General features: G+C 48.2%; 5 protein-coding genes across 5 annotated transcripts; 1 reads left to right on the top strand and 4 right to left on the bottom strand.

Moving 5' to 3' along the window:
• Positions 1 to 3,832: 3,832 nt before the first annotated feature.
• Positions 3,833 to 4,631, bottom strand: LMH87_007675 (uncharacterized protein; the record flags this gene model as incomplete). Its single annotated transcript, XM_056199598.1, has 2 exons — positions 3,833 to 3,871; positions 3,921 to 4,631. 2 exons carry the CDS (start codon positions 4,629 to 4,631, stop codon positions 3,833 to 3,835), a joined length of 750 nt encoding a protein of 249 aa, XP_056058032.1.
• Positions 4,632 to 4,762: 131 nt separating this feature from the next.
• Positions 4,763 to 5,745, bottom strand: LMH87_007674 (uncharacterized protein; the record flags this gene model as incomplete). The annotated part of the gene is made up of 5 exons (XM_056199596.1): positions 4,763 to 4,926; positions 4,977 to 5,018; positions 5,077 to 5,283; positions 5,333 to 5,345; positions 5,395 to 5,745. 5 exons carry the CDS (start codon positions 5,743 to 5,745, stop codon positions 4,763 to 4,765), a joined length of 777 nt encoding a protein of 258 aa, XP_056058031.1.
• Positions 5,746 to 10,264: 4,519 nt separating this feature from the next.
• LMH87_007673 (uncharacterized protein) lies at positions 10,265 to 10,799 on the top strand (the record flags this gene model as incomplete). Its single annotated transcript, XM_056199595.1, has 3 exons — positions 10,265 to 10,456; positions 10,573 to 10,667; positions 10,730 to 10,799. 3 exons carry the CDS (start codon positions 10,265 to 10,267, stop codon positions 10,797 to 10,799), a joined length of 357 nt encoding a protein of 118 aa, XP_056058030.1.
• Positions 10,800 to 22,794: 11,995 nt separating this feature from the next.
• On the bottom strand, positions 22,795 to 23,601 carry LMH87_007672 (uncharacterized protein; the record flags this gene model as incomplete). The annotated part of the gene is made up of 3 exons (XM_056199594.1): positions 22,795 to 22,813; positions 22,873 to 23,501; positions 23,557 to 23,601. The coding sequence occupies 3 exons, from the start codon at positions 23,599 to 23,601 to the stop codon at positions 22,795 to 22,797; spliced, it is 693 nt and encodes a 230-aa protein (XP_056058029.1).
• A 586-nt stretch (positions 23,602 to 24,187) lies between these two features.
• Positions 24,188 to 25,495, bottom strand: LMH87_007671 (uncharacterized protein; the record flags this gene model as incomplete). The annotated part of the gene is made up of 1 exon (XM_056199593.1): positions 24,188 to 25,495. The coding sequence occupies one exon, from the start codon at positions 25,493 to 25,495 to the stop codon at positions 24,188 to 24,190; it is 1,308 nt and encodes a 435-aa protein (XP_056058028.1).
• Between the last annotated feature and the right edge of the window lie 425 nt (positions 25,496 to 25,920).

Here is a 25,920-nt window from a genome sequence, read left to right as displayed (position 1 = left end):
TGGTGGGTTATGAAATGTTGATGTGTTGGTAGCGGCACTATGAGTGTGGTGGGTCGGGCTTACAAATAGTGCTTGTGCAGCACGGTTGCAGGGTTTAGTTGGGGAGGCAAAAGGGCACAATAGGTGTAATGATGCTGCTTGTCTCTTATCCCCTAGTCGACGTGAGACCCGGTAATGAGGGGGCCGGTTGGATAAGAGACGTAACGGGCGAAATGAGGTACGCGTCTACGATGTGACTTGACCTGACCCCCCCCCCCCCCAGGAAGAGACGTGCTGGAACTGCAGTTTTCTTTTCAGGCCATGACGGCCTTGCTAAGGTATGTTTTTCAGCTTATACCTAGTGTATTTAAAAGTCGGCGCTAAATGTAACTCCCCTCTCCAGAACGAATAGCGCCTCGTCGAGGTGGAGTGGTTGATTAAAAGTACGCTCTTTATGCCTACCCCCCGCGGTCTTCCGAACAACTCAAATTGAACACACCTCTCAAGTATTTGGGCGTTTCACAGTCTAGTTAGCTCTTGTGGGACTGATAGAACGGCTGATTGGCATAAGTCGCAATCAGAAGGGCTGCCAGGGCAATGTGGACCGAGTGTGTCCTCATCGTATGCATGACTGCAGTCGTCCCGAGCTGCTGTGGAGCTGCTATCGCAATCATTAGGCTCCGGTGCGGTGAACAGCAAAGCTTTAGAAGCATCCGCCTCGGTGGGCGATGGGTCACAGAAACTCTCCAAGTAATCGTCGCTGCAAATCTCCGAGTACACTGAGGATGGCAAGCTATACTTGTAGCCAGAATGGGACAAGCTTAAAGGATTAAACATGTCGGCAGGTGTGTCTGACGCCACATCTTGTCCCAGCCCTTCGAGTGTAGCATTCGAGAGCAGGGCGTTTTGTCGCCGAGTTTCAGAACCTGTCCGCATACTCGAAATTGAACTATCAGAATATTTCAAACTGTTGCTCGAGGTAGCATCGTACTGTGCCGGAGTATCGCCAGGAAATTTCTCGAGCGATAGCTCAACAGACTGGTAACAATGATGAATGCCGCTCATTTGAGCAAGCATAAACTGTTCGGTGGGAAGTAGGAGGGAAAGTTGCTCAAAATCCGAAAAATCGTGGAGAGCATTATGCTGGAGAGCATGATGGGTAAGGCCTCAATCTTTCCATTCGAACCGGAGTTTGATTCCAACCTTAAATCAACCAACGCGTCCAACTGCCAAGGCCGCTCAAAGATGGCCGTCAACTCGTGCCCCTGCGGCAACAGGTGTGACTTTCTTCTCCCCCTTTCTCAGTGTCTCGGCAAAAAGGACGAGAGAGGCAGCAGCAGCGTTTACAATAGGGAGACGAAAACCACGGACTGATGCAATGAAATCTGCGAACCAGTGCGAAAGTCTGCTGCAGCGGCTATTAGAGAGATTTTCCACGGGCAGACTAATATTTGTACTCTGAGGCATCACTACGATAGCCACTATACTTATCAAAAGTGTGGCAGCCTTGTTTTGTTCCATTTGATGGTATGTAGACTGGGGTAGGAGGTATTGGTTCTACACTCGCCGCGCCCACTCTACCGCTACGGTGACGTAATCCCACGCATATGCATTTGTGCCCTAGCTGTGACGAAAAAGCCCTGACGCCGAACTGCAAATCATGTTGGATCACACGGAACCAACAAAATCCAACGACGATGCTATTGATCTACCAGGCCCATCTAAACAAATTTTCCAAAAACAGAGTGCTATTCGGGTAATGGGTATGTCCTCCAGCATTCTGCCACTTTATACTTACAAGATTGGCACGCCGATTGGTCAGCCATAATTCATCATTACCACTAGCTTTGGCCTCTTCTTCTCGATTGGTGATCTCAGTAACGGTTGTGTTGTATAACTTTTGAAAATAATTTCTATCAAGCCACTAGTCTGGCTTGGCTTGAACATCGAAAACTTCGTGGCTGAAATCGATGAAATACGACTTTTCGTCAAACAGACTTCGCCAGTGAGGCTGGTTTTCATACGCCTCGACAAAACCTCTCTGCCGATACTTTCCGATGGCTTTACCTACTGACTCAGGATTCTGGTTTTTTAGCCGCCAAATGCACATCTTCCTTTTCTTGGCGGCGTCATAGTTCATATGTCCCGCACACCACCCACCGATAAAGACTTGCACATGGCCAGCCCACATGTTTGCCAAGCTTTCAAATAGGCTCGACTTATTCTCACCGTTGTAGCGATGAGAAATCAGTTGGACTCGTTTGGTTCTACCATTCTTCATTTGAACCTTACCATTAAGTACCAACATACCAGAACCATAAACTGTATTTCTGTCGCCATCCAGTGGTTTCGCACATGTGGGGCAGGACGAGTGATCGGCGCCCACCTGTGACGGTGTTTCTTTTCCCTTGATGGCCTCCTCAATTTCTTGCTTTTTATTCTTTACTGTTTCCCTATTAAGTTCCATGATGTTGTGCGTCGTACCGTCAGTCGCGACGTACTTTGCTACAATGAGCTCTGCATACTGATCGATCAGCTCTCGAAAGCTGGCCGCCATGTAAAAGGTGTATAAGTCTCTATCTGAGATATTGTTCTCGAGCCCTTTATCACAATCGCGTATATACCGAAGCAGTGCATTGGATATGGGACAGCCTCCGGCTTTTAAATCGTCATCGAATTGATCAGCAGTTGACTGGAGCCAAGAGACTCCATGCTTTGCTAAGAGCAGCATCATTTCGGTCACTGAAGCCCCATTGATGTAGAAGTCCATGTCTGAGTTTTCGTCTGTAGCGCCTGAAACAAATGCTTGTAAGGCTTCGGAACCACCCAAGAAACCGCCCTCTTTTGCTAAAAAGCGTAGAATCGGAATGGGTTCTTTAAATACTGCGTTTAATTGTGTAATAATCTCCGAAAAGGTCACCTCGCGCTGGAGATGGGATCTGACATCGGCTGGTGGTATGAAAAACCTCTGGCGGCGCCGGGGATTGACCAGGGGCTTGAAATTGTAGCTCGAAAGGTAAGCTTCCACTGTCTTTTGCGAGCTTGTTCTGCCGGGAAATCTTTTTGGCGTTAAAGTGTCTTGCCCACCACCAGTTTCGTTCAACTCCCTTGACCATGTGTACCCAGTCGCCCCCCAGCCATCAGCTTCGTATACTCCATCCGCGTATTTCATCGTCTCCTCGTTGAGATGGAGGACTATAATAGTATTCGAAGACATAATAGATAATTGAAAGAGCTACGCAGTACTCTTCCTCTGAATACTAACGGCTTATATAGGCATATTCCTACCTTAGCTACTTCCTAGAATTGCCTAAGAATACTACAAATCAAGGTCTCATTCGCCTTTTTCACGCAACGTGATCTATTTGTAGTCCAGGATAAACGTACGTCAAATACTTTGTAAGTGCATACGCACTGTAGGTATGTACAGTATCTACTTTCTTCATTATTTAAATATTGTATTCCACTTTTTTTTCTGGCCTGAGCGCAGTTTTGTTGCAGTTGATATTAACCGTCGCCAACAGTGAACCAGTGATGGGACCCCTTCGACCCCCCAAGCCCGACCTTGCTCTTGAAAGCTATCCGTAATGTGGCTCGTTCTGGGTTTGCCGGCCTGCCTCTGTGATACTGTTGAATGCCGCGAGTGCTTGCTCAGGGGCGTTGACTGTGACGCCGGTTCACTAGAGCCGGCATAATTGAAATAAATTATGCAATAGAGGACAAGCATTCTCGTTCACTCTTTTCGAAACAAGCACCATGTCGCGATGACTACAGAAAGTTCATCGTAATCTGGAGATGGCATTGGCTATTATGAGGAGGGTCAGGCTGGAATTATGCTGGTAATTGGACTCTATTAAAACGCTTGAAGATGAAAATATAGCCCTTTGCTTTGCTGTGATGATCGTTAGCACGTCCCACAAACCCACACTAAAACTACATACCTCGTAAGGTAAGGGGATTGAGCAATTTCTTAGCGTCGTCCCAGCAATCTCGAACACGACCACATTCCCCTTGCGTGTGTCAACTGCATCGTCTGAGCGGACTCTGCTCGCACTGCCCCAACGACGAAAAAGCTTAGCCAGCATCAAATATAGCTCGGCTTGCACGAGCTTCTGGCCGATGCAGATACAATCGTCACCTCCGCCGAAAATTATCAAATACTTATCCAGCTTTTCATAGTTCTGCAGCCATCGCTCAGGGTCAAAGCTGAGTGGATCATCGAAAATAGACTCGTCCATGATGGTGCGGTATGGGCTCATGCTGATTACAGTGCCTGCTGGTATTTGATACGACTTACCGGTATCCCGGTCGACAACCTCGAACGGTTCATCTGCCGCAATGCGTGATATACTACTGCTTGTGCCAACACTGTGACGCAGAGCCTCCTTGACAACAGCGCCTAAATATGGCAGACTTTGGAGCTGAGTAAGAGAGACAACATCTTCGGCGTTGGGTATTGCCATGATGAGCTCATTCCGTAGCTTCCTCAGTGTTTCCGGACGGTGGCACAAGTGGAAGATGGCGAGCGACAAGGTCCAGGATGTAGTCAAAGTGCCGCACTGGATGAGAACCCGACTGTCCTGGGCCAAGTGAGGGGTCTCGTTGTCAAGATTGGGCAGCAGCTCAGAAGAACGCCGTTCGTGAAAGATCATTGGGTGGTTGATGTCGAGCTTATGGCGCTTAATTGCTTGCAATGCCTTGACGTACCGGATTTGGCTCAATATACCGTTCTTGAGTTTTAGCCAACCACTCCAGCCTGCTATAATCAGATTAATGCTTTAATTTATACGGAGGCAGAGGACTTGCCAGGTACCCAGCGTCCAAGGACGGCTTCTGGCAGAGCGTTGAAAGACGCCATCGCCCCATTCTTGTGCACGGCAATGGAGCCAACCTGTGTGGCCTTGAGAAGGCTGTCCGTTGTAGCTGCACCAAAGTCTGACCTCTCAACTGTAGCCTGTTAAATAAATTTGATATCAGAACTCGACCGGTGTGCGTACTCAGATGATCATTTCGCGCAAAAGCGATCTCGTTGATGACATCTAAGCGTAACAGTCAGCCAGAACCGTGATACAAAAAGCAATGTTGCCGAATCCTTACCAATGGTGTAAGCTGACAGTGGATACATAACGTTGATTGGCTGGGCCGGAGGGTTTTTGGCTTCGTGTCGCAGACGATCTAGCAGCGCGTTTGCCTTATTCTCGATAATGACCTGCAGGTCCCAAACGCTCTTCGACGAGAGGAACTGGTCCATGGGAGCACGGCGCATTTGGTGATGGTCATGCCCAAGACTCATCAGACCACTGTCTAAGAAGGAGTCAGAATGCGTCACTAGACTCAGGACAGCTGTACGTACGGGGCGCACCAAGCTGGCTCAGGTTAGTAAGTATGTCGCGCCGCTCTTGGAAACTTTCTCACATGTTTTTCCCATAACAGCCACTTGTGGCGATGACAGGCCGATCCTGTGTAGAGTTCAGAATGAAAATCACTGTCGCTAACGTGAACTTCCCAAGGGTTGATCCTCACAACCGGCCCGTACTTCTTGTGCATTTCTTCAATACTCAAGATGTACTGGCTACCGCGAATAGTATCGTGGTAAAACTCGTAGTATTGCGTCAGCGCAGCAAGCTTGGGGCCTGGCAAGTGGGCAATGGGGCTGTACCACAGCCTATAGACGCTCAGGTATACTGCATAGGCAGCAAAGAATGCAATAGAGGTCCATATTGAGAGCTCCCAGTCGGGGCTGGAATTTATGATTGGGTTCGTCATTAGAGTGATAATGCGCGTGCTTCCCAAAAGCTAAATACGCATCTCTTGGGGAATGGTGGCGCTTTGCCTTTAAATAGCTGGGATTGAGTGGTTGCGTCGAACATTTCTTTGACTACGCGGAGGGACACACAAGCAAGGATGCACAACTAGGCACATTGAGACTCAAGCAAGCACAGTACTTCTCTGCTAGTCTAATCTTCCTACTAGCCCTAAGTACAGTACCTGATCTTTGGCATTACATGATTGGATAACATCCCTGCCAGTCACCTTCTTGAACCTTCTCCCCAGTCAAAGGGATAACCTTGCCAAACCCAAGAAACTCGGCGCCCTAGCAAACTTGATTTACTTCTCTTCAGTACGTGGATTCCCGGGCCGCCAGTGATGCAGTTGTTTGGCTGTCCCACTCCTACTCAAGCCAGGTCAGGGGTTGAGTAGGGGTGCACGAGGGTCGGTGGAAAGGTTGTCCTACACAGTATCGTTCATACTGATGCTGTTAGAGGTGGGAACAATGTAAGTTTTGCTAGGATCTATTGTGTTTTCGACATGATACATAACGAGACTTCGCAGACCGAGTGAGAGAAATCTTTCTCCGCACAATAGTCATCTATGATTGCTTTTCGCAGCTTACCTGCCAATAGCCGGCGGTACGCGTACAGTCTCTGCTCATCCCTTTGACTGCGGTGGAGGAGCACGCAGGTCACGAAACCCACCAAGAAAAGAACCAAGAGTCACCGGATAAGGTCTCATCAGGGTGCCGGATAAGCCCTATCAGAAGTAGACTCTGCTTCTTGCCTGTGCTAAAGTACTTCTCCTGAGTGACTTTTTGCTAATACTGTAAAGCGTCCGATTTTTACAGCACATGATTGATTACTACCCCTGCAAGATACCTGCTTGCTCCTCTTTTGCAGTCAAGAGATACACTTGGACTTGAAGAAGGTACCCTGTTTAATCTGCGTATTCAAGAGTGCAACTGTGGCTGAGTATGAAAACCGCAGTGGGGCTCGCGACCTCAAACCTCCTCCGCACTGTCAAAGGAATAGTAAGACACTACGGTGGCTTCTTACTAGAAAACAAAAAATGTATTTGCATGGGCGAGCCTTTTGATGCTCTGCCGAGTTGGAGCTTAAAGCTATGTACTCATCTGACGACGGGAATGACATTAGGCGACGAATGCAGTCAGATATCAGAAAAGGGAGACATCTACCTAGCTAATGATAAAATACGCTGCTGATACTCCTATATCGATATTGTTAGTGGCGTGCTGCATACTCCCATGACGTTTATTGGCCATTTGAGTCTCTGGTGATGTGCGTCCTGCACCTCTTGCGATATCACCTGAAAAAGTATGGCATAGTTGTATCAGACTCCAGCCAGGAGCACGAATTAGTGAGTAGTAGTTCTCATTTTGAGCTCTGAGGGGCTGCTAATGCCTCGAAACAGCATTCGAAACGCCTTGAAAGGGGTTTCCACTTAGCCCATGTTGTCGATTTCTCGTCATGGCACAAATACCGGGCTTGCTGGCTTATGGAGAGCCCAGAATATCACACTACCAAGGTATTAAGAGACTCTTCATCGTACGGCTGCATATGGGACTCTGAGTCGGAAGGCCGCCATAATGTTGTAAAACTTAAAGTAGGGAGAGTAGACAATAATGAAACTGTTGTAGCCTGCCCACCCTCTGGTGGCAGTGATGGCGGAGGGCCTGAGCGGAGGCCTCTCATTGGCCAGAACCACCGATTGGCCCACTTTTGTACGATGGCCACCACAGAGCTCTGGGTGGCCACATATCCCCTGCTCCCTATTATTGTTATTTATTTTGAAGTCAATGGATGCGTGAACAATAGAAAGGGCGAATCACGTGGGTGGCCATTTGTCTCCATATGATGGTTAGCGTAATTCGAGCAGATTATGAAAGGGTATGAGTCACCTTACAAAACGGAGATGCCTCATAAGTTAGACTGCCAAATATGTAGCTTGAACTCCAGGATTAATGACCCCGGAGGCACAGAACGTTGTTAAGATTTCTTTTAGGTATTACGAGCTTGATATATCCAAATTGGCATTCGCTCCTGAGCTGGCGACCTGCAAAGCGGTGCTAGCTTTGCCCCTGCGCGGAAACAGATACCATAAAAAGGCGATTTACACGCGATTAGTCTGCCACAGGCAATCTTTCTGCCATCATCGGGGGACTGTGCTACATGCGTGGAGTCAGTTGTATGCCATATGTGATGGGATACTATTACTATTACAAAATTTGATTCGCACTATCAATAGACTCAGTCAGGCCTACAAAGTATATGCTTCGTGATGTGCAGGCCGTAACTTGGTCAGTCAGACCTGTAGTACTGGCAGTTGTCCTCGGCACAGTGGCACACATATACGTGTCAATCTTATGAGAATCCTAAATTTGACAGGCTTCTAGGTCATTTGAGAAAACTGTTGTAAGGGTGCTCGCGTGTGGATCACATCCATTACCCTTTGGGTTTATTCAATCCGGACAGACCCACGAACCAGAAGCCCAGCCCTCTGCGGCTGGTGAAGTATTTAAATGGTGTCTTGATCGGACAACGGTTTAAAACTATCGACTTTCGGGGAAAGAATTAAAACCTATACACTTGATTTTCACCATTCTCCGGTATTCGACACTCGCTGCCAGAAGTTCTTCATCACACCAGGCTCAAACGACAACCGACCTATACGACGATATACGCCAGTCGGAATTACAATGTGCCGTGAATCTTCCTCGGAGCAGTCATCTCGCCAGTCCTCTCCAGACCCTTTGTCATCTTCTTCGACTGCAACAGAAGCAACCGCAAAAACAGCGATTACAGCTAGCTTTCCACACCCGCCCGCTGCATCCTTGATCGTTCCACTACGATGCCAGGTGTATCGCCACCGCCCATGCCGCCACGCTTGCCGGTGCGCTCAAGGCTCTAAGACGAGTACCTATTCCACCCGCAATCCAGTCCTTGCCCATAAACTACGCAAGATGGCCCTTCCACTAAAGTCTTTTGTCCAACTGGGCAGCGGTGCCATCCACCCCGACTTTCCCACCAACGTCCTGCAGTTTTGGCTACTCACCGACGTCCAGCTTGAATCACTTGCCACCTTCTACCATCAGGCCGTCCCAGATGGCACACTCCCGTCACGTTGGGCCGCGATGTACCCGTGTCCCATCCCCTGGCGTTCCGACGCTCCCCTCGAGACCAAACGTCGCCGCTTGGGCCGCTTTATTGGCCTGCGTGGCTGCAAGTCTCCTACCTTTGATACATCTACCCTAGCACCATTGGAGGTGGATAAGAGCGAGGAAGAAATTGCAAGGGAGGCAAGGCTGGCGAGGCGGGCGCAACAAAGTAAGACGATGCCAGGTCCTTCCTTGTAAATGCACGCGTTGGGTTTTCTCGCATACGAGGGCATGTCTCCCAATGTTTTTTTTCACGAGGATGGATTTTGAGAGAATTAGCTGAAGCTCGCGGACGGATCGCTCTGGTCTCGTCTTCTCTCCCAGACTAGACATTTGCTCCTACCCGGGAGAGGTTCGGAAGGATGCTTGGTCCGTTTGAGCCAAGCCGCTGCCGGGTCCTTTCCAGTACACTACCCAATAATGATACAATACCCCCATCTTCTCATAGTAAGCTTGGTTCTACGTCGGAGCGAATGTTTTAATTGAGATTGTACGGCCGCGGTAACGAGACGTCGGCGCGTCGCCAACCACAACGTACCCCCTAAAATAACGTTGACGCGATACTTGCCCCACGCTAGGTAGAAAGAGACACATAGCGACATTCCTATTTATGTATAATAATAATCCTGGAAAATGAGTTCACTAAATGCGCAGTTTTTTGCCATACTATCCTGCCTTCTAGAACTCTCACTTGCACTAATCCAATCGAAGCATCGTGCCAACATTGTTTCAGGGGCATATTGTACCAGCACGACTGGGTACTGAGTAGCGTCAACTGTGGGCTTCAGATGCAGGGATTAACCAACATGATCAGCCAGAGTACACCGAACCAGTGATTTTATACCAGTAGGTACCTAACTTAGTAATTAAGGGACCCGCCCAGCGCCCGAGAACCCTCTCTGACCCTGCCCTGTTACACGTTGATCCCGCCGTCTTTGATGCATGAGACAGAGCTCCCTGCTTACTCCACCAGCAAAAAAGTGCACAGAAAACCTGACAACAACTGAATGCGTTGGCTGCCAGCTTCTTCGACCACTCACATCATAATGGCCCCCTATTGCATCCGTACCATCAACACACACAATATTGGAAAAACGCAACATTGCCTAGCAATTGCAACCCTCGGCGCAAGAATTCGCGCCAGCAGTCTCCCTCCGTGCATTATCTCTATCAATTGCCTTCGTCCCAGCCTACATCCAGGCCAATATGGCGTCGATTATTGAGAGGCTCCCCGCGAATCTGCAAACAATGGTTTACAGTAACCTTGACTACCAATCTCTTATTCACTTGTCTACCATAAGCTGCTATTTCTACCAGACAATTCACCCCCAGCGCATGGCTGAAGCTGACGACAAGATTCAATTTATCATGCGGGCTGTTAGGGACTTTCGCCAGCACTTTCCTGGCGAGGATGGCAATCATCATCCTGGAAACTTTGAATGTTACATCTGCTTTCGAGTTCGGTCTCCGGAACTCTTTGATTTGGCGCAGCCCCTGCATGCTTACATTGACCCGCAGGGCAATTGGGTTACTGGTCGTTCTCCCCGGCCTGGACAAGATAAAAAAGTCCTACTCAGGCGCTTCTGCATCGAGTGCGGTATTGACACAGGTCTTTCTCCTTTCCCCGACCCCAGCCCACATAGCTCGCGCACACTGTCCCTTGCGGCCAAAACGTCCGCTTGTTATCAACAACCAACGGCTTCGGACCGTGCGAGATACTGAAGTTCAAACAGCACCTGTAGGTACTAGCTTCATTTTCTCAGCTACAGGGTCTCGGATATTGACATACTATCGATATAGTTGTCGGCCTCATGGAGTTTCAAAGAGCGAGTGTCGATTCTTTTGCGCAGACACTTCGATTGGTCTCTAAGTCAATAGCATCGGTATACAAAGACAGATATAGCTTGTGTTGGATGATTTCACGATCAATTACCGTAGGCTTAAAGATATCTAGAAGTCATGAAAGTGGTTGTTCTCCCTAAGCTTTCGTGGTACCTCCATCACCACACGTGATATCAAATAATAGTGTGACCCGACGCTTCCCAGACAATGAGAGTGCTACGTTGCATACTTGCTACCGCAGGCGCAATAGTTCGGGGCAAATAGATCCCATCCATTGCAATTTGAATCGTTGGGTGGGTCAGTGCATTCAGCCTCAAACATTTGAGATCAATGTACAATGTTATGGATTGCGGCGCTTTCCGCTAGCTCAGGGCGATTATTTTCATTTGCGCTTGACCCAATAGGCAGCTTCAGAATCCAGTGCTCAGGATGAGATCGACGACCTGTCTGCATATGCCAGGGCCGCGCGACCAAACATAGTGACGTCTCGCGCGCCGTGATGGCTGCACCACCCTAGGACCAGAGAGTAATTGTGGGGTGAGCCCTCGGCAAACTGAGGAGAACCTCAGAGGTCGTTTACTCAGGAATATTGTTATCCGACCAAGAGTACTGGCAGTTCGAAAAAGTGCGTCCGGTTCCAAGATTGAGGGAATGAGAGTTTAGACTGCGAGCTTTCAAGAGCACGAGAAGAGCTCGCAGACAATGAGCGACGTCGAACCCGCGCTCAATTTTATGCTTAGGTGGCGCAGAGAACCTTTCCTGACTCAATCAAAGCTGAGACTAGACTCACAACTGATCTCGCCAGGTGGAGAATAGCGAGCCAGCTGCTTAATCTGCGGTTTGCACTCCGTGCCACTCTACAGCAAAGCGCATTAGTAGGGAACTCGGAGTGGCGCGGCAGATAATTTCGCCGAAAGGCACGATTGAAGTCTGTCTATTATGGTCGGACTGCGTTTGCGGCCTTTGAACTATGATTATATAGCTGTCCATAGAGGTCTCCGGGTCGAGTGCGGGCGCTGGCTTTGTGCTATTCTTTTAAAGTTTCAACCCGAATGAGATTCAAATACTTCTGTTGCAGCCCATGGGCCGCCGTCCTCTGATCCGCGAGCACTGGATTGGTGTGGCGCGTTTTGGAATTTTTATCTGTAGAGATGTACCTCGATCGGCGATTGTCGGCATCACCCGAACGCCGTACAGAGCATTTCTTTATCGGCATCGGTAGCATCGATGGTGTCATGCAGTTTGCTGTTTGCGCCAAATCTGATTTTCCTTACTCGCTCCCCCAAGCCCAGGAAAACAGTGAATGCGCCGCTGTTCTGGAATGGAGCCGCCGTGTGCTTGGCGTCTCCCTCGAAGCGTTGGTACGGAGAACAAAGGCGGCGGATGTGGAGAGCCTTGAGAGTCCTGGGCTGCAGGTGAAGTGTCTTGTTTTTCGTAAGCATTAGGTGACGCTGGTGGATTAAAGGGACAGACCTTGAACTTAGCTCTCTTGTAGCGGCCGGGAGATTGATCATCCAATTGTAGAGGAATTCCGAGAGACGTTAGCCGAGGGAATCGGGCCAGGATATCTTCGAACTCATTGGCAGAGTACTGTATGGCGCTTTTCGCGTTCTGCAACTCAGCACGGAAATCAAGAACAAGATGTTTCAGCGCCGCAGCATGTGGCTCTATACAGTGGAGACAGATCGACTGCCGAGCCTCGCCTATACATAGGCTCAACTCTTCGAGATGGCTGGTGTTGGAAAGCATGAATAAAAAGTCCTGAAGGAAAGCCATGTCTATTTCTCCCACAACTCGGAAGGACCGCAGCTTGGACGTCAGGCCTAACCTGGACGCCTCGAATAAGAATGTACTCATTCCACTGCAGTGCTGCAGCTGAAGGCGGCGGATGGACGGCCCGATTGCAGACACACTAATGCACAAAAGATCAATTGAGCTCAATGAGAGTTCTTGAAGCGTGAAGGGCGAGCTTTGAGAAGAGAAAAGTGAACGAGTCATGCGTGAGCTCGGCAGCCGAGCACAGCCAATAGACAATGATTTTAGGCGCGTGCAATGCTCAAGATGCCATCGGATCCAATCCAACTCGTCTTCGCTGCTCACATCCGTGCACTCCAAGTGCACAAGATTGGGGAACTTCGATCCAGTGGGTAGCATCGGTGTTTTCCAGGAGAAAAATTGAATCTGGTTGTGATGCTCTATCCACGAAGACAGCAGATACTGCAGTAGCATAGCCTGAAGAGGCGTCCAATATGTCCACTGACCACTCTCGATGGTGACATCGCGAATGAATCTTCTCAGGTGAGGTTGGTGGCACAGCACATGCATTTTCTTAGAGGATATTGGTGCGATCTTCGTTAAAAGGATGCGGATGTCAAGACTTTTATAGAGCAGTGATCTCGATATACCACATAGTAAGTGGCAACAAGCTGCAGTGCGAGCAAGGTCAGCAAATTCCAGCTGAGATAGAATGAGGTGTAGTAATTCCACTGGCAGGCCTTCCATGGTTAGCATTTTTGATCGCGTCTTGAAGTGAGAAATGAGATACGTTGTGAATGTTTTCCATCATTAAACAATACTTGGGTTAGGCCGAATTAAATTGAAGGTTTTCAAGGGTAAATACATAGTTCAACTACGGCAGACATGCTAGATTTGCAATGTCACTATGACCTAAAGCTCTTCTGAACATCCTTGTGAGCAATCTCGTAGTCATTCTTAAGTGTGTCCTCCTTACCTGACGATAGAAATCATTAGATCCCGACTACGTATTTGAAACTCTCATTCAACGGATGAAACAAGTCATTCAATGCATGAAACACTCATTCAATGCATGAAACATCCATAAAACATTTTGTCAGCAGATCGGGGCGTGACAACAAGGGTGACGATGTATATATAGATCCGTTGGGCATTAACCATTGCTGGTATTACGAACATGCCATCTATGGAGTGCAACAGTTCCCAAGTACACTTGACTCTCAAGCCGGGTAAAAAGAATATACAGAATCGACTATGTCAGAGAAACCTGCGTGAGCAGCGGAGAAAGCGCGTCGATCACGCTGAGGCACAGTTACAAGCATTAAAAGGGGAAAAGATGCGGGCAGAGGGCCGAAGGGACGCAGAGAGAGACAGCTTGGAGAGAAGCATGGCGCAGCTACGCTCTCATGAGCTAGTATGGCCCAAAATACAAGCTGCTATAATCGAGCATGACTGGTTCGCCGCTTACTCTCTCGTCACACGTGGTTTTGAGATGCACAATAGTCAGGACGTTGCTACTGATCACCACGATCTGGAAGCAGCGCCGCTGCTTTCAGCACCATCACCACTGGGATTGACATCCGATAGCTTGTCGTCAATGATTCCCGTCACACCTCCTGATTCGTTATACTCCGGACCGGCGCCGAAAGTCCTACCAGCATCGTCACCAATGTGCTCGGAAGTTTTGAGCGGATCCCAGGTATTGGAGTGGTATGGTGGATCTGATACGTTTGGGGAGTTCGAATTGCAACCATGGAGAAACACCAGCAATGATGAGCAACTGGCGTGGAAGGACAGTTGCAGTTATGGCTTCTCGACCAGCACGGGGTACGATGGGTGGACACCCCTCCCGTTCAATTCTTTTCAGTGACGATCCACTAGCGTACAGTCAGTCATATATTATTATTATAATTCTTTAATAATAAGTATATTTAAGCAAGCCCTGCATTTTAATTCTTTTCTATTATTATAACTTTTTTACTTTAAGAGTGTACTTTGCATAACATTACATGTACCTAGTGCAATGCTGGTGTTGCTGCCAAGTTTAGCATTGCCCTATCTTAATAAATCCCTGTCTGCGCCCTTTTTGTGATTGCAATATGGAACGCGAGGGCGAATACAACTCACGTAAAAGGAAACTGCACATTTTGTCTCGAACTTACAAAGAGACCAAACGCATCAGGCTTGATAGTGCGGAAGGGGATGAGTTCGAGTTCGACAAGTTACTCAAGGCTGCAACTGAGAAAGTGATGCAAAACATGATGGCGCCCGCAAAGTCAACGAAAGATCCTCGTGGAACTAAATATCTCGCCGCTATCCCAACCCAAAGTGCGCTTCGAGCTGTGTTGTACCACTCTCTTGTTGGTTATTACGTAGATGACTCGACTGAAGCCCTCCTGGATCGCATCTGGCTGAACAAGGGTAGGGTATATAAATATCTGGCAAAGCCCTAGACTCTCTCAGGGCTCCGGCTGGGGCATCATTGCTGCTTCTTAGCTATTAAAAAAAGCCGCCAGCTCATTTGAGAAGCCATGCATCCCATACATAAGCTGCTTAAGATTATTATGCGTGCATTTTACGACACTGTATCTATTTTGGTCATGGATTTGATTTTGCTCCACAATGGAACGTTACGTTTGCAAGAGGCTCTTGAAAGGCTTGTTCTAGTTCGCGATGGAATCTCAAAAGAAGAGTTAACAAAGACCATTAGGGGCTTGATTGCCCACAAGTTTGTGTGTTTGGACTCAGAAGATGCCGATATCGCCGATATGAACTGCGTCGTCTACGTCGATAACACTTCTACGATGCATCTTGTCGCAGTTAGGCTGAAAATGATTGAAGATGAGATAACCGAATTGTTACACAGAGATATTCAAACATTCCTCTGCTCAAAATGCCACAAAGGATGCGGAGCGCTTGATGCATGGCCTGAAGGTGGAACAATTATGGCTTGCCCCTCCTGTGGAACCGCACTCACTCTTGTGCCGATTGATGAGCTTGACAGACAAGAACAGCACCGAATTGAGCTGTGCAACAGTTTAAGAATGTTGGTAGATCTCTGGAAACAGGCTGATGTTTCAACGCTTGAAGGACAGCATGCTCGATCTACCGGAGGTATATAGACAATTCGCGAATACTTGGGGAAAAAAAGAGCAGAGTTTGACTAAATTTCTTTGTTCTTGACTTCATGCTGGTCCGTCAACGGCGCTTGGCTTTCCCTTCACATGCAGGTTTTCGATGGAAACAAAAACGAGGCTTTTGATAGGAAGTCGGTAGATGCCCTCCAGTACTAACTAAGTAGTGCATAATACTGACTGGTGCATAATCCTGGCTGGTACATAAAGACCATGTAATGCAAGGGTATCATGGTAATGCCGTCCTTGGAAGTGCCAAAAGTCCCAGAAAGAGGTTCAACGTATTGCCGTGAGATAGCGCATGCCGCTCGAGTCCTACATACACAGCCGGGCCACCACCCTCACCCTGGCTTATGAGCAGCGATAATTACAGTAGAGTCCACTAGGGATGGCTGAACAATAGCTGAATGATGTTACACTCCATGCAAGCCTCGAAATTGGCGAATTTCGTCCTAAAGATTGCGCAGCTACCTTGTTCAGGAATGGCCGGCTCCAATGAATGATCGCATTGGCTCCCACGCCACACTCCAGGTAGTCTTCATTTCGCAGGTGCTAGTGTACACGTGCAGCACTTTCTTCCTTTGCATCAAAATGATTAAGGTGGTCTGGTTAATAAAGAATAGAAGCAGGGGAAAAGCAGCGCGACTAGGAAACCTGCTGGCCCCAGTGTTTCTCGGAGTTTGTGCGGCCTTAATAATTAGGACTGTGGCTGATAGACGTGCCACGCACCCACTTCTCGTGCCTCCAAGTGCGTCTGTACACCATCGTGACCAGTACACCGCCGTGACCACCAATTTTCGTATGTGCAGCTTCAAATTGACATGACAAAGCAACCAGAATAGATACAAACAAATTAAAAACATTATTTAGATCCTTCACTTTTTATCTCTTCGCCCTCTGAGTTTTGTCTATTTTCCTCACGTGCAAGACGTTATTTTTCTTCCTTTGTAAGGGGGCGTTACACAGCTCTGTCGATCTTCTGTGCCTCCTTTTCGTCTCTCGGAGCGCCATATTCCAACCTATTGCAATATTTAAAACTCTGCCATGCCTAAGATAATAATTAGGGTATCTTGTTTGATCCTGAGCCTTTTTTGAGTGTTCTCGATAGTTGTGAGGCGGCAATTAGTCTCGTTAAGCTCCACTGCTATCGCTATTATACCAAACTTAACCCGGTTAAACCGGTAATGAAACTGGTCTCGCAGCTCTGGTGTAGGGATATTAGTAGCTAGCTTTTAGGCAGATTCCTCTAAATACCGAAAGCCGATATCAAATTGGCGTAGAGTTTGATGTGTTTGAAATGGCGATGAAAGTTGATGACTTGGAGGCGACGGCGACCGCGGATTACTCGTTTCTTGTACTTCTTCCGGCGCCTCCAGCGCAGCCAATTCAGGATGTAATTTATACAGCTAATTGATTACAATCATAGGATCGTATGACCAAATTCATGTTCTCCTAAAGCTCGATTTGACCGATTTATCGACTATTGTTCGGCGGTGTATATCGCTGATGATAGCGAGGAATTCCAGCTTGGAGACCTGCTCAACGCCATTCCGGACCAGCGTATCAACAGCGTCAGAGTGCCAGTGCTTCATCGGCGCAAAACAAAACAAATCAGGAGGCTGAAGAAGATGTGTAAGATGTTGAGGAAGCCCGAAAAGAACAATATTTTGAGACTCCGCGTACTCAATGAAGTCGTAGGTGTGGTGGGAGCCATAGCCGTCAAGAATCAACAACCGATACGCAGAAGAGGCCTGCTGGCGGGTATTCTCTTCCAAGTGACGCAGCCAATTAAAGCTTAGATGATCATTGGCATACCTTGTTTCTGATACTCCAAGAATAACTTTATCACTCAATTCAGGCGTCCGATACCAATCGGATTGATGGACCCTGCCACTGAGTATAATGAAGGCTGGAATAAGGCCTCCGGCGGCTGATACAGCCTCGAAGCAGGTGACATACTCTCTATTAGAAAGGTATTCCTAACCGAGCATCTTTTCAACGTCTTAAAGATACCACATTAGAGCCTTTAGAGGTGCCAATTGAAAGCCGTCTCGTCCATATTCCAGACAGCGTCTGGGGTAAAGCCCTTATCTTTCCAGGCTTCCTGTAGCAAATCAAAAAAATTTTTTTATCGTAGATGGTTCTTCGGCCGTTTATCGTTTATTATCTCGAGTTTTAGCCCGAAAGACATTAAGTTGGTGGCGTTTAATGAATCCGTCAACCTAACGCGGTCCGACCTGTGTAGGCTTGTCTTCGGTGCTCTTTTTCTTCGCCTTTAAAGTCCGATTAGCCGCGTCGATTATAAATCGTTTTTTGATATAAAGATTCATATTATCAAGGCAATTAACAATACGTAAAATTCCCTCTTCTTCGGTTTCTGTGAGGTGCGCATTGGCTGCGTGGTTGCCGCCAGGCGGACCGATGCCCTCCAGGCGCCGGCGCAACTTGCAGCGATCAACGCCCCATTCCCGCGCCAATTCGGCAGCAGTGGCCTCAGTATTTTCGTCGTAGCCAGTACATGCACTTGCGAGTAGGTATTCTTCTTCGTTAATGATTTCCTGCATTTTTGCGGCTTCCAGAGTGTGGAATGTTTCTGTCGCGAAAATTCGGTGGTCACGGCGGTGTACAGCACCCACTTGGAGGCACGAGAAGTGGGTGCGTGGCACGTGTATGAGGATATGTTTTCTGAAATACGATTCAATAAGAAATGCAGAGTGGCAGGCAGGAGTTTGTCATATTTAGAGGGATATATGCCCAGTACTTTTAATTTAGTTGCTCTCATATCTTAGACCTAGCACACTCTCCCACAATCAGAATTGCACTTTTGCGTTGCTTTAGCAATAAAAAGACCTCGGATCGGTACTCGAGTGGATACAAGTAGCATAAGCTGTTCTTTCCTGTATCTGTGAAGCAACGTTGACGAGCCGCTTGCAAAATACCATCGTCAGCATTGCCATCCGTAAACCAATATAGATTGGTCTCTTTGCATCGCGACGACTGTTTCCTACTCATCACAAGGTCCAAACCCTCAAAAATGCTGCTATCAGTGCAAATAACAATAAGCTGCTCCGGCCAAGATGTATAGACGGGGTCTGGTAGCTGAAATGGCCCGGACACCCGCACCCAAGGTACACCAAGTACCTTTTGAGCAAGCAAATGTACAGTCCTCGAAGCTGAAGCTACTCGTGTGGCTTTTCCATTTACAAGGTAATACAAACAACCGGCTTCTTCAGTTGCCTGTACCGTAACCAATCCATCTTTTATTGTTTCAACGACAGTTAAGGCTGTCGTTCTTTTTTTGTACTTCAAAAAGACTGTCATACCAATGAATGGGAGCCAGAGAGGCCCCACGAAGATGCAAGTGGATTTCCACGTATGCATGGTGATGGCTATAAGAATGGCAGAGGCAGAAATAAAGGTGCCAGTTGTAAATCTCGCATGGTTTAAGTCAGGCGGCTTCGTAGTTTGCATATCGTATAGACTGTGCAGAAGCGTGGCGTGCAGGGCCGCTGCTGCCTAAATCCTTGTATTAGTCAAGCATCTCGCGGTTGAAAGAAACAATACTTACACTTAGCCCAGTCATGGTCCGCATCGGCAATGCTAACAGGCGAATGTTAGCTAAGCCCCGTTCCAACGCTATTGATACTTACCAATGTGAGTTGAAAGCAACGCGAATGCTAGCGTATGGATGAGAACTTCGTACCACACTATCCAGCCGTATAGATGATGAGCCCATGCGGTTTGCGGGGCAATTTGTCGGGAAAGCTTTTCTACCAGGTCTGTACAAGCAAGACCGACGAGGCATACAGAATTGATGCCAGCCAACTGGCCTGATCTCTTGAGTAGAGTCGAAGTCTTAGAAACAATGGCGAGTGGCAGCACGTTCTGGGCAACAAGGACAAAGGATATCAGAGTCCGCAGCGCTCGCGGGGGAGCAAAGCCGCCTATATCCGCGTGATCAACTGCTTGAATGTTCTTCAAAAGTGAATCGTACTTGTCATGGAGGTAAGAAAACGACATTGCATTATTTTCACCCTCGCCGCTTTGCCACCGGTAGGTAATCTTTCGATCCAGCAGCAAGCGAAGGGCTCCGACACGAGCAAAACATAACCAGACTACGAGGTTCAGAAGCTGAACAACGAGCCAGATGAGTGCAAAGTCCATAGCAAGTGCGACGCTCAGGAAGAGACCATATGGGGGTTAAGATACGCAAGGCTTGTCTGGCTCAGGATCGTGCAGCAGGAATCACTGGTATTTGATGTTAGAAGACAAACAGTCATTTTTACTGTTCTCATGCAGCACACGAAATATGACACACTGGTTCTCAGAGTGTAGCGCTGTAGCCAAGCCTGAAAATCAGGTCAACGGCACACTACTCACTCAGACGTAGCTAGGTGAGACGCACTACAAGCGCTGAGGTGCCGCTTCAGGAGAAAGCCCACGCCTTGTTGCCGACGACGCTACATCAGCATTTCCTACGTACGAGCTGGCCGGTAAGTGCTCAGCAGACGATATGTGAAATTAATAATAAAGAGGCTCATTACAGACAGTCTACGCGTCGCACGCGTCAGGTTCCTCAACCCCGCAGGTCCAATGGAGTGCGCCACTGTAGGGCGCACTAGCTGCGCGGAGAAGTTTTTGGAGCTCCTGTTCATTGAGATGACCCGGCCGAACATAATATATCCCGCGATTCGAATTTTCATAACTGCACTTGCTCTGCGCAAACACTTTTCCCCATTTTGCCTAAATATGTTAGTGTGGCCTTCCAAGAGCAATTGACAGTGTTTCTTACACGATCGATAAGTCTACTAACTGCTTCTGCCGCTTGGGAACGAGTCGCCATCTGGATAAAAGCGATATCTTGGCGGGTTACAATATGCTTAACAGTTCCAAACTTGCTGAATTCGGATATCATATGTTCTTTCGAGAGCCTTCAAAGACGTTAGCTTCGATCGCGACAACAAAGCAACATGACGTACCCTTTACTTGGAACCTCTACTGTACGGCTCAGTACTGGAATATCAGCAAACAATCTCTCCCTTCGTTTCCACATCAAGCTAGCAATCTCATCAACTCGAAGGCCAGAAGATCGCAGGTTGCTAGCGAATACAATGTCGTCAATTGTAACAGGAACCTTTCCGTGTCCACATTTGTCCTGCAGAATATCCATGATCTCAGCAACAATTTTGTGCTCGGGAATGTATCTCTCGAGAGCAAGTGTGAAATGCAATTTGGCCTCTAGTATCACAGGAACATAATATTCTGGAGCTGTCTCCTCCCCTAAGTACCCATGCGACGCATATTGGAGCCTTAGATGACTTTCGTACTCCTGGAATATGCTCACAATTATGTCCAAAGGAAAGTCATTTCCGGCGAGGTGAAATATGAAGCCAATATCGTAAATTTGTGGCCCCATTTTGGCTGTTATTGTGGCAAGGCTGAAGAGTTCGATGAGCATGTAGGTTGGACGTCCTCTTTTATACATGTAGAGATGGTAACATTTTCTTGACTTTGAGAGTCATGTTTACTCAAACCTTCTGTTGCAGCCACACCTTTTATAACTAAGAGCAAAGCCGCTCGACAGAGCTTACTGCCCTGTTGAAGTGACCTTCGAAGTAATCTGGTGGACAGCTTCTTTGAGTTTCGGTCCCGTGCAATGGCTTGGAAAACGTAAAGAATTAGAAACATTGTAAAGCAGGCTATGATAGTGCGCAGAACGTATTCAAAGATACGCACGAAGACACGCAGCACACCAATTATAAGGAGCAAGATGACGGGTCGAATGTTGTTCTTAGCCATGAGCCATCCATTTACTGGGAGTGGGTGGAATTTAAGCAACTTTGCTGTTCTATTTTTGATTCATGTCCTACCATTTTCTTTTTCACAGCTTCAATGCGGTGTTTTATAATAGTATGTATTATACTTTTGATGTTGTTCTGAACTAAATTCGGAGGGCTGTCCTCCCTGGGCTCGCATCTGGTGAAATAACTTTGCGGCAAAGTGCCGGCCCCCAAGAAAGCTAGACGGTGTATACCTCTATTTCGCCCTAAGCCCTCACTACATGAACGCTATTATTGTGATGGAATCAAGATAGATTTTAGGCACAAACGTTTGATCTTGCAGGCGTCATCATTACACTTCAGGTGTACGCACCACTTTACTCCTAGGACTTTAACCATGTTCTCGTCATTGCCGCGGAGCTACACCGCGGGTACATAGAATGGAGCCTTGGCTTGCTTCCATTAAAATAGGCAGTAACTAGTACCAATCAACCATACCCCCTCAGCTGCTAGTTTCCCTAAAAGGAATTTTGCCGTATCTTTCATGTTCACACGTTGGGCAGAAGTCTGGTGCCCGCAGTGCCAGAACCCCCCCCCCCCCTCCTGGGGGGGGCTGGACTAACTCTTACGCGAAGCAAAAGCTGATGTGATTGACTCCACCACCACTGCAATGGTCTCATGTCATTGCGGGTAGACGCTACCATCCGAGGCCGGCTGTGACGCACTGGGCGCCTACCCCATGACTGGTCTGGAATGTGTACATGCTGTGGCAGTGTGGACAGCGATAGGTCGCAGATTGATTCAATATCATATTATGTGTTAAATCATAAGTGATATAATACAAAGTGTCATTTCCCTCTTGAAGTTTAAAGTGTCACTCGATTGTCAGATGCGCCAAATTGGCGAGTTCAAAAAGGAATATTCTTGCTATTCAAACCGCCCAATTTTTTGCTATCCGGACACTCAAGGGTGCAGTCATCAAAGAGCAGTGAGATTGGACTATAATATGAGGACGTACCAATCCTCATGCGGTTACGTCAAGGACAGGCGGTTATTAGGTTATCGAAACTACTCACAAAGGAAATAATGCATATACATGGCGTCTAAAGATGTGTTTATTTCCATTCTGTCAGCGAGAGTAGCCGAAGGCGTCGTAGCACGGGACACTGCTAGAAGGATCTATCACAACCACACTAGATACTGACCGACGAAGGGCAATGGTTTGAAAAAAAAAACATGTGTCTCTAGCTAAAACAAAACAATGCATTGAGTCTGAAATTCTTGAAAGCAGTAAATCACGAATACATCAGCCCTGGACACCTGAGTGCCAATAGAAGCACTCAATAAGTGTACTTCAGGCATTATTCCAACTTCTGTCATTTAGTTAGCTTTGTTATTTCAGTTTTGAAGCGCCCTCATGTTTGAAACTAACCCATCGTCGCTAGTAGGCTCCATAGAATCTGCAGCTGCGATGTTGCAGGCTGCTGATCCTGCTGGGGATGACGAGTCGTCGACAGCGGTCGATTGCCTCATGTTGAGGTGATGCTGTAGCAGCGACGACTGTTGCGGCTGCATCTGTTCCTGCGCATGCCGCTGCGCCTGCATCTCCTGCTGATGCAGCTGTTGATGCTGGTATCGGGGGGTCTGGGCTTGGTGAGTCTGGGCTTGGTGAGTCTGGGCTTGGTGAGTCTGGGCTTGGTGTGTCTGGGCTTGGTGTGTCTGGGCTTGGGGCGGGACTTGGTGCCACAAGTTTCGGGCCAGTTCCATCGGAGGCAGATAAGTTGTATAATCGCGACTCGGGACCCTGTCGTTCTGGGGTCCTAAGGCAAGTTGCGTCGGACCTTGCGCGACGCTCGGCAACCAGTTGTTCTGACCATATTGCGGGTGCTGCTGCCCATACAATAGGTGCAGCCCCGCTGGTGGAATCTGCTCGCAAGCCTCGTAATCAGCCGTGCTCTGATTATAGAGCGACTGGGGTTGGTTGTTCGTCATCATGGCCACAGGTGCGGCATAGTTGCTCTGAACTTGAGGGTGTTCCCGGGAGGAAGTCACCGTGATACGCTGCCGGTATATGAATCAGCCCCGGACGGTAGCACAAGGATGAGAAGTAGCTTACTATTTTTGTACCTGAACCAATCTCAAATGTCGTGGTTTCCGACATGGCGCCGTGATACAAGACTGTGATGAGGACAAATAGAAGGTTCAACAAGCTAGTGACGAGTCAAGGCGTGAGATCCCAGGTTGTAGAAGAGTAGTTACTGGATGAGGGGTGACAGTGGAAAGCGGCGGGCGCAGGCTTTTTGTAGCTGAATATTTGGTCCTGACGAAGCAGTAATATTGATTATGCTTTCCCAAACCAGTTTGGTCCCCCCAACATCAGCTTCTGATACGCTAGCCATAATTGGAAAGCAGAATTGGGAAGTGATCAACCAGTATATGCAAGCCATCAAACAAGGAACGCGAGTGTGTCGCCACGACCCGTCGACCCTCTTCACCCCTGGACCTGACCCGGTTCGCATTCTTTTCACCCCCCTCCGCGGTCAACTGCTTGCTTCCGATGAGCGTTCATGATTCCGGTTCCTCCCACAGTTTAAACCAGGGCTAAAATCATCCGTCGACTCTCCTCCCGGCAAGACTAGGGTTCATTGACATTTACCTGCGCTCGGGCCAGTCCAGTAGTTTGTGCCAGAGCAAGGACAGAGAATTAATAGTTGGGTACGGTTTGTATTTGTAGTAAATATGCCACACTAGTTCCGACGCCTCTGCGCAGCTCTGGTAGTCGCCCTACGCTCCTTCCCTTGCTGTAGGATTAATCTATCTGAAAAGCTGAACCCATTCCCTTTGCGTTTCTTCCGTTGCCCTTGTGGAACTTGCCCAGTCTCCTCCCTCTGCCCAGTCTCCCCCCTCTGCTGAGTCTCTTCCCTCTGCTGAGTCTCTTCCTTCTGCTGAGCCTCCTCCCTCTGCTGAGCCTCTTCCCTCGGCTGAGCCTCCTTCATCTGCTGGCTCTGCTGAATGTGCTGCATGTGCTGCATCTGCTGCATCTGCTGTATGATCTGCTGAATTTGCTTGATCTCCTGAGCATGCTGGGCCTGCGAAGCCGAAATATGTTGCAGAGACTGTGCAATCTCACTTCTCTGAATTGTAGCGTCATTGGCGGTCTTTTTATCGTTTTGCTCGATGTGCTGGATTTGCTGCATGATCTGCTGAGTCTCCTGAGCATGCTGGGCCTGCGAAGCCAAAATGTGTTGCAGAGACTGTGCAATCTCACTTCTCTGAATTGTAGCGTCATTGGCGGTCTTTTCATCGTTTTGCTCGATGTGCTGGATTTGCTGTATGATCTGCTGAGTCTCCTGAGCATGCTGGGCCGAAATGTGTTGCAGAGACTGTGCAATCTCACTTCTCTGAATTGTAGCATCACTGGCGGTCTTTTCATCGTTTTTCTCAATTGTTGCCAAACGTTCCACGTGCTCTCCCAAGCTCTTCTCCATGAGGCCCAGAGTCTCTGTATAGCGCTTTTGCAGCTGCGCCAAGTCCCCTTTCACAGAAATGATCTCTGTACGCCCTGCCAAGCAGTTTTTGCGATATTCCACACAGGCAGTGATATCCTCGTTCATCATGGCTGCTTTCTCGTGGATTTGACGACTGAAATGGACCATTTCGTTGTTCCTTTCAAACTTCGCTTGCTCCAAGCCACGCTTAATGCTTTGCTGACTGAAGAGCTGCATACCACGCATATCCTCGGCAATGGCCCGCCGGATATCTGAATCAATCACTTTCATAGTGTTTTTCAGCGTCATTTCCACTTTTTGACGAACATCATTTGAGATGGCATCGGTATCGGCTTGGGAGATGCACTGGGGCGTGGCAGTTTGGTTGGCTCTAGTCCTCTGGTTGTCGTAGAGTGGCTGCACGGTATGCTGGTTGAACGGATGCTTGTAGTAAGCCGAGTCACTGACACCCTGATTGACTCCAAACGTTGAAGACTGGTGGCCATTTGGATATGGCTGGGAGAATTGATGGCCAGCCGGTTGCGCGGTCGTCTGAACGAATGTCATTGGAGGTTGCTGGCGGAATTGTTGACCAGCCCGCTGCCCGGTGGCCTGAGCAAATGGCGTCGGAGGAACCTGGTGGTACTGATTACTAGCGGGTACTTGTGTCTCGAAAGACGGACCCGAGGGTGCTGCTTGGGGATGTTCGTTCGGGGGTGCTTGAAAAGACTGCATAATGTAGTGACCGGAACTAGAGATGGGAAGTATGGTACAAAATATGTACGCGTTGAGTTTCTCGGTATGGTGTAGATTGTTAGTGAGCAGAGTTCTTCAGCAGTGTCAAGAAAGAGAAATCAGCAAGACAGAGCGTAATGGATTTAATGGATGCCTATCACTACGCTACTTTCCGACTTCCAAACAAGTGTGAGGGGGTATTACGCGAGTAACCCCACCTCTTTGATGAACGGACACCCCTCCGACTCATCATGACC

Source organism: Akanthomyces muscarius, assembly GCF_028009165.1.
Source record: "Akanthomyces muscarius strain Ve6 chromosome Unknown contig_11, whole genome shotgun sequence".
In the NCBI taxonomy this organism is placed as follows: domain Eukaryota; kingdom Fungi; phylum Ascomycota; class Sordariomycetes; order Hypocreales; family Cordycipitaceae; genus Akanthomyces; species Akanthomyces muscarius.
The sequence above is the reverse complement of the archived record's forward strand: the minus strand, read 5'-3'. Positions and strand labels throughout refer to the sequence as shown.